Source organism: Acanthaster planci, linkage group LG04, assembly GCF_054643075.1.
Source record: "Acanthaster planci isolate LZ-2023a linkage group LG04, COTS_SCS, whole genome shotgun sequence".
NCBI classification, from domain to species: domain Eukaryota; kingdom Metazoa; phylum Echinodermata; class Asteroidea; order Valvatida; family Acanthasteridae; genus Acanthaster; species Acanthaster planci.
Genome location: NC_141780.1, coordinates 2,387,982 through 2,396,236, shown reverse-complemented (window position 1 = coordinate 2,396,236; position 8,255 = coordinate 2,387,982). Strand labels below are relative to the sequence as shown.

The 8,255-nt window shown below is 42.5% G+C and overlaps 1 protein-coding gene across 1 annotated transcript; it reads right to left on the bottom strand.

Moving 5' to 3' along the window:
• Nucleotides 1–394: 394 nt before the first annotated feature.
• Nucleotides 395–5,036, bottom strand: LOC110986422 (monocarboxylate transporter 12-like). Its single transcript, XM_022248269.2, has 2 exons — nucleotides 4,178–5,036; nucleotides 395–2,124 (listed from the first exon to the last, which is right to left on the bottom strand). The coding sequence occupies exons 1-2, from the start codon at nucleotides 4,926–4,928 to the stop codon at nucleotides 2,009–2,011; spliced, it is 867 nt and encodes a 288-aa protein (XP_022103961.2). The 5' UTR covers nucleotides 4,929–5,036; the 3' UTR covers nucleotides 395–2,008.
• Between the last annotated feature and the right edge of the window lie 3,219 nt (nucleotides 5,037–8,255).

Genomic DNA, 8,255 nt, shown 5'->3' with positions numbered 1-8,255 from the left:
TACAAAAATTATTGGAATTAAGTACAAATCTCTTTTGTAGAGGAGATATTACATAAAAATGTAAAAACATTACTGTGGGGCATGCGGCCTAGTGGTTAGGGTTTGTAGCTTCTGATCATTAGGGTCGGAGGTTCGAATCCAGCTGGTGGCAGCATGTTGCGATATTAGGCAAGTCACTTTACCCCCAGTGTCCCTCTCTCCACCCAGGAGTAAATGGGTACCTGTCAGGGCAGATGTGGTTATGTCAGCCGTATGCGCCCTGGCCAGGCTGCATCATCTGGTATACTCCCAGGGAACTAAGATGGCTTGAGGAATGTTCAGTTGTTGTGAGCGCAACGTGAAAGGATAATAAGCGATAATAAGCGCATACAGACTTCCAAAGTATTATGCGCTACATAAATATCGTTTATTAGTATTTTTATTGAAAGACAAACAGACTGATTTCATGGTACCATTTACACTTTAGATGACAAATATTGAAACAAAATGTAAAAACAGAGTAGACGCAAATTAAACTGTGCTGAAATTTCCTTCAACTATGTCCGGTAAGCAGTGGCGAGGCGGGGGTGGTTAGCCTCAAGGGGCTTGCGTCCCGTTCCAGAGGTTATCATTCTTCTCTTTATGAAAAAGAAATCGAATATCAAAAATACGCCTATTCATATTGAAATATATCTTCGAAGCTCTAATGTGACCATACACCCCGGTCCCCTGTGGCGCAAGGGGAGGGTTATGTAAGGCTTACTGTGTGACGCAATTATGGACAAGTTGGGAACATACGTGTAATAAAAAGCAGAGCGGTTGTAATCATCGCTGGAGACTTTCTAATGTTGAAATTGAGAAGTAACCTTCGTTGCTCCTGGGTGCAATACTGCATGCATTTATGAGCTTGCCTTTGTTATTATCTACCATCCTATGATATAAAACATCTGACTGAATTCGACTGAATCCTTTTCCATCAAACCCTTTGGAGTGTGGAGTGTGACGTCATTTAAACCAAGAAGTGTTCTTTTACCCTTTCTAACTTGTTGGTTTGCCTTTTCGACATTATTGTGCGCGTGAGTTATGCACGTCGTACTCAATTGTGCTTGCCTACGCGACCATGATGATTGCCGGGTATAAAGTTTTTAGTCTATAAAACAATAGTCAAAATTCCACATGAAACCCTAAAGTATTTAAAACTAGTTGGTACTTCTTTCATCCCATATATACCATCCTTGTGCTTATTACAAAGAAGTTAGCGGATAATTCAATAGACCATCCCCAAAAGTAGGGGGAAGTATTCCCCACCCACCCAAGGATTAAGGCCGATAAAAATATACAAATATTCCATTCTGATGTAAGATTCTGCCTTAATTCGATGCACACCTTATCATGAATATTGCCCCCATACAGTGTGCATAGTGTCGCCCCCACCCTGCTTTTCAAATTCCCATGGCCAGGCAAATCATCCACCACCTTTCATTTTAGCAAAGATTTATGCTACTGGTGATGTTGAAATTTTGACTTTCTGTCCTCCAGCGACCCCATGAACTCATTGGCTGAGACCTTCCCAGCCTTTACCATATTGTTCAACAGTGAATCACGAGGCCATCCATGTCTATGGAAAGAAAAGGTCCAACGAGCTGAGGAGTGTCCTCAGAATTTCTGTCAACATGTCTTGCCAGGAAAGGTCAAGTGTTTAGCCACCACAATATGAAATTAGTCGTTCAAACATCAACAACTTGCACATTATTACATTCACATGAACCACAGGGTCAGTGTAAGGTCAACCTTGTGTGGCTTAATTCAATTTTTGAAGGCTTTAATTGCCCAAAAATCAATTCTACAATGGTCTGGGATTTTTGTACGTATAAACGCAAATGCATTGTGGGGATCATAGGTCTTGTCTATATCGAGTGTTTCGTGCTATACGGCCGGTTCCTTCTATTTCCACGAACTCATTACATTGTCAATCCGTTGCCATGTAGGCCCTAGCTGGCAAAAGTCCTCGTTCAGGACTCAGTCTGCCTCACTTTTGGCTTTGTATGAAAACCAGAAACAGCACAGCAGCGATGGCAAAGAAGTGAAGGCCTCCCATCAGAAGGAATGGTATGGTGTAGCTGCCTCCAAGGTCAAAGATCAAACCTGGGGGAAAATAACAGCAAAATGGTGCCAAAATACCAAACATCTGTCATCAAAACTGTACCAAATTCTGTCATTAGTAACTTCTGCACAAAATATACCACGAGTACCAGGTGCAATCGACCAGTGGTGTGCAAAATAATTGTCGCTTAAACTTTGCCACAAATGGTCAGCCATAACAGAGCCTGAAGGTAAAAGTCACGCAGCGAGCTTCCAAAACCCTGGCACAGTCCTGCTAATGGGCATTTTACACGAGGCCGTTCTGTCACGTTTGGAAGAATGATTCCTACCTTTGTCTTCCTCAAGTAATATTTTGGAAAAGTCACTTGGAGATGGGTTAAAAAAGAACTTTCATTTTCGACCTTTCACTTTCAACAATATCGCTCTCATAGGTTTTTTGTTCATGCACGTTTATTTTCGCTCCCCGTACTTATGTGAAAACAAGACTGTACGTTGTTTCAAAGATTTACCTACCTGCACCTGGGTTCTAGAATCAAGCTAGATGACCTGAAGCGTTTCGTGTCAGCAAATGGTAAAGGCAATATATGGCATTTGTATGATCTCCAAAAAGCGACTGTCAAATTATCTTGAAACATCTTACTGTAAAGTAAGTCCATAATAGTGTCTGACAATCTGTAAAATCTTCCAGCCAGAAATGCTATCATTTTCGAGAAAAGAGATATGTTATTTTTTATGTGTGTAAAGCATTGAGCTGCTTGTTGGAAGAGTCTACGTGCACCCGTACACACACATGCTCACACATCTATGTGGTAGCCGAGAGCACTGTGGTGGCTGCAGTCAATTCACCGCCCGAGGAAACGTTGTTTAATCGACAATTTCTCAGCGCTGAATTGTTGAAGAGTAAACACAAACTTGAAGGTCAATTTGCCAACCACGAGTATTACGCGAAGCCATGGAAAAATGCATTTTTGAGGGCCATAATCAGTCTGCAGATCGACCTCGCCTGTGCATTGTAGAGGCACTCAGGAATGTCCTGTGGCCCACGGATTTTTGCGAGACAAGTTACACGAGCTGCGCTTCCAGAGTTAAAAATAAACTGCATTTTTCTCGATTTTTCTCAAAGCAGTGATCTCAAACAATGGATCAAACTTAGGGAATGATACACAAAGAAACCAGCAAACCCCCAAATCGGCCAGTTCTACCACACTGCAGCAAATGCAAATCCTACACACTGCCTTTATAAAGTTAGAATCTTTCGTTAAAGCAGATTATTGCTTGAAGATTATTTCCTTATAAATACAAACAATCCTTAATATATTTTGATCTGTTCTTGTTCTGGTTTTTACCGACCGTCTATTACTGTTAATTTGCGTTCGATACTACCGAATTGCACTATTCTTCATGTAGTTTAGATTTTTGGAAGTAATATGTCAATTCTTGGCAGGATATTTATGTTTTAAGTCAAGTAATTTTTCAGTTTCTATAAATTAACATGCTAGCAAATATTTTACAAGCTAGGACATTTTCCAAGTTTAGTTTTTAAGAAGTAACTGAACAAAAAAGTACTAGTTCTAAAATTTTTGCATGTTTTTTTCGTATCCAAGGGTCGTGGAAGCATGCCATCACGGGTCAACTTTCAGGTTCTATTCGCAGTTAACAGTGCGCCACCTAGTGGCGTTAACCGGGTGAGGGCAATTTCATTCGCTGGCTCCCATCAGACATACAGCGCACTGGGAAGGGCTACCATTTCCACTTTTTCTTCTCGTGTATCTTTTCTCTGATTCCAATTGCCATTTTCTTTCTACTTGGTGACGCATACTTAAAAGAAAAACACTTAGATTTCCTCGTACTAAATTAAAAAATACATGAAACTTTAGCTACGTCGTACTTTCTTTTTGCCTATGGCGGCAACCTTTCCTTGAATTGTGAGGATTTGAAAGGCTGGAATTCTTCGAAGTTACAGATTAGTGTTTCGGGATTATTCTTGTGATTAGAGTGACAGTGTATTCTTTTCGCTCTTCGTCTCTTAATTTCAAGTGTCATGTTTGTATGGGAGCTTTCCGTCGACGGAAAAAGAAACCATTTGCTCACAGACCTGGTAGATAAAGAAGAAAGAAGGAAAACACAGCTGATTTCATTGCTATCCATCCAAAGGCACTGCCTGGACAATCTGATGGGACGACTTCACACAACAAGACGTCCTGTAGAGCCCACACCATGCAGTTGCTACACGCGTATATGACCACAGCGGCCACATTCAACCAGTAGGATGTTAGCCAAGGGTCGACAGCGTAATACACGGTAATTGATGTCAGGGCAATTCCCACGAACTCTTTGTTGCCGACTATCTGAATCTTGTCCATGAGGGAGCCAAGAATGACGCCAGTAAGCACTCTGGTCAGTCCCATGATCGAAGTCAGGGTGACGGCGTCACCCGGGTCGAATCCCTTGGTCAGTGTGTGAGGGACAAAGTACACTGCCCAACCTAGGGTGGACACGTTAGTTACAATCGATATGACTGCTACACACCAGTAGGCCCGACTAGTAAGGAGTCTAGTGAGAAACAGTTGCCAAGCAGTTTGGAGACCTGACAAGAATGAGTTTTTTCCCTGCTTGACGCTTTCTCTCGAGGCGTCCTCATCCACGCTGTGTTGATGTCCTTCCTCTGAAGAATCGTCTGGCAAGGCAGAGTAGTCTGTACCTGTCTTGTGTGCGGCCAAAGCATTGACTGACGGACACTGCAATAGGGCGCCGCACACGGTCAGGTGAAAGAAAATGGAACCCAAGAGGAGCATGGCACCTCTCCAGCCGTACGTGTCCAGGAAGAGCTGAGTCAACGGTGGCATGACTATGAAAGCCACAGAGCTTCCCGTTTGGGAAATGGAGAAAGCTGTGGTTGTACTTCCTGAAGTAAAGCAACGAGAGAGTAGCTCTTTGCACAAAACGTTAGAAATCCCGATACCAGGTCCTGAAGATAAAAATAACACACTGTGAATAATACGTTAACACGTCACGAAGAAAGATACAGAATATTTGAAAACCATCTTTTATTGGGCTTTGTACGTTATTCATTATACAATACTCGTAGAGAAAATCTCTCTGCCCGAATTACATTTTGGACACTGGCCATTTAGCTTTACCGATAGCATCCATCAACCGTTCGGCAGGCAAACGGTTTTGATATGACAGGAGGGCTATTGAGAAGTGATGACTAACGGTGGCCTTGATTCATCCATCTAATTATCACATACGTGTGTTGATCGAGTTCTGGCAAGTGACATGCATTTATTAAACAGTTCTTATGCAGTACACCAGTAGGTAATTTTGTCAGGCAAGTTGGGTCAGTGCCAAAGCTGTTTGGTATATCTGCGAAGTGGAAACGTGTTTCAGTCACTTTCGAAACGTATGAACACTTAATATTCAAGATGACTCATTTCCTTCAGCTTTCTACACGCATAACGCGAGCTGGGTACGACGTGCAACCAACGCGCTTAATTTCAGATGCCTTAATTAATTGCCATGCATAAAAGGTGTGTCTCTCTTCCAAGAAGAAATTCGATTACTGATTTATTTCTGTGCATAGATTTAACAATCGTTGACTACTGTGGTGTGGGATATGACATTTTTAAACCCCGAGGGGCACTCCGTGGCGGCCGTGGCGAAGCCGAGGACGCAATGCGTAGCCAAGGGTCAGGGCTGTGTATCCGCCTCGATCAGCCTGCCTGCCACCCACTCATCAGTTGAAAAGAGCCATATTGACCATGTCCTAGTCCTTTGTGAACCAGCAAAGTTCAGTTCCGACCAGAGGAGCCTCCGTTACTAAGAAAATAGAGCCCTCTCTTGGTCCAGCTCGAGGTCCATAGAGAAAGTTGCGACATGAGTGTTGGCATTGTTGGTACAATATACGCAAAATCTGAAGCTGGCGTTATACTTTCTGTGTATACAGCTCTGCCGACGGTATTCAAAACATCATATGCTACATTACAGCAGTCAACAATTGCTTTGTCATATCTATGTCTTCTTGATGTTTTTCACTTGTTCTCCTCAGGGAAAATCTTTTCATCATTAGCGATAATAAGCAAACCCTTCATTAGCCCTGGACACTGGGGGCGCTTGCGTGCACGTGCCAGCGCTCGTTCATCAAACGAACACTGCCTGAAGTGATACACGCTGGCGAGTGTGAAATGTGGTTGTGTCCCCCTATCACGTGATCGGTCTGGACCAATGAGAAAGCATTATTCAGGACAGAGCTATGACAATTTAATCTGAAAACCTTTATTATTGACTTGGAATGCTGCTTCTTTTTGGTAAATGACAGGACCAGATCATCCATGTTTACAACGGTTGTAATGAAACCTTCCCCTCCCTATTCGCTCTGTGCACGCTGCCGCCATAAGCGTGCAGAGACTCGAACTGGCAGCAACACACAATTAAATATTCTTGGTTCACTGGTTCCCGGTTCACTGAACCGGCTCTATTCTTTGATGTAAACCTGCCTGTTTGAGGCTCTCCAAGCCTATGGCAGCAGCGTGGAGGCTGTTCATTAAGAGTTAGACCAAAAAAGATGAATGAAGGCGGTGTATCTGATAACTAACCTGCCAGAACAGCTAACACTGTGGCCATAATCACTGCTGAAGAAAACGATGCAATAATGAAGGCCACGCCCATCATCAAGCCACTGACCATGACGCAGGCCCCGATGCCGAAGCACCTTCCAAGAGGGGCTGCCATTGGTCCTTAAATAACAAAACGAGTTTGAAAATAATTTTGTTTTCACCATTCGTGTTTATGGTAGTGTTGATTCTCATGTTATGTTGTACATCATTAGGTTTTGACTTTTGAGTTTTATGACGCACATTTTTGTCGTAGTTTGACTTCTGGAGCATTTTGTTTTGCTGTGGAATATATTTGTAATAATTGGTTGCCGGTAATGCTTATCGTGGACAACATTGTGAACTCTATGACAAATCGACAAGACAGTGCGTTGCTGTGGATTTCTGTCCTCTCGCTGACAGATGCGTGCTAATGTTGATTGTCTAATTAGTTGCCACTAATGTTTGCTGCTGTGTCTTTTGTTAGTATCGCTATCATCGATATACGAGTGTAAGTTAAGAATTTAATTTGCCTTACCGATGAGATTAGCAGTGACCTCTACGAGTACAACCATCCAGCCGACGATCCAAGTGTAGGTGTCCATCTGGTCCTGTAGAGTTGGTAACATCACGGCTAGGCCCTTCACTGCGCTAGCCCAAAAGAACCAGTTGGTCCATACTCCCAAGACAGCCAGAAACCCCATACGGCGGTTTGTCGTAGCTACTCCCGGCGCAGTTGACTGCTGCTGTTCCGCCATGTTTGTGTAGCCGAAATAGGCAATAACCCATCCAGTGGTAAAACTGTTGAGTATGCGCACTGGAACATAAATAAAATGACAAAACATACATTTTGTGGGAGTGACTGTACGCTATCACTGATTTGACCTCTGCTGGCCTGCATCAGACAAAAGCTTAGCTTAGTTATTTGTGTCTCTCTGCTGGGTTCATACATTGAAAGCATGAAAAACAACGTAATGACACAGCTAAGAATACAACATTATGCAATGGATAAACACCCAAATATTGATTTATTGAGTCATGTGGGCCTGCGTGTACACAAAGGTGAGGACTTTTGAAGTAGTTTTCACACTTCTCGAACTAGAAGTTCGTATCCAAAATGTTTCCTCTTCAGTTTGACGTAAGTAAACAGCAATAGCTGAGAGATCAAGAAGAATGCAGGAAAGCTCAGTACACATGCATGGATCTGAAGTGAGGGATTTTGCCAGAAAATATATAAATAAATATCAAATAAAAATACCAAATAACGAATATGAAGTACCAAATGAACACTAAATAAAGAAATGACTTCATCATTCTATTTGTAGCCAAGGGACGAGCGGGTCTCATTTACACAAACGGGCTTTGCAACATTTTATCCCTGATAGTTTGCGAATGAGGGATCCAGAAGGCCTGTCCTAGCTATCCCAGTCTTTGCTTAACGTCTTTAAATTCTTTATAGTTATGTTAAAGTAACAGCGAAATAGGATTTTAATTGCATTAAGTCTGTATAAAGCAATAACGTTATTGCCTTTGTTGAGGCCTACGTGTATAGCTAGTTGGGCAGTCTCGTTCAACTACCTT

Bases quoted from the DNA above. Each gene is read 5' to 3' on its own strand.
- LOC110986422 (XM_022248269.2), bottom strand. From the start codon at position 4,928: ATGCCACCGTTGACTCAGCTCTTCCTGGACACGTACGGCTGGAGAGGT. The intron at 2,125-4,177 runs GTCTGTGAGCAA...ATTTTCCCCCAG, and splicing joins CTTTCTTCTTTATCTACCAG to GTTTGATCTTTGACCTTGGA.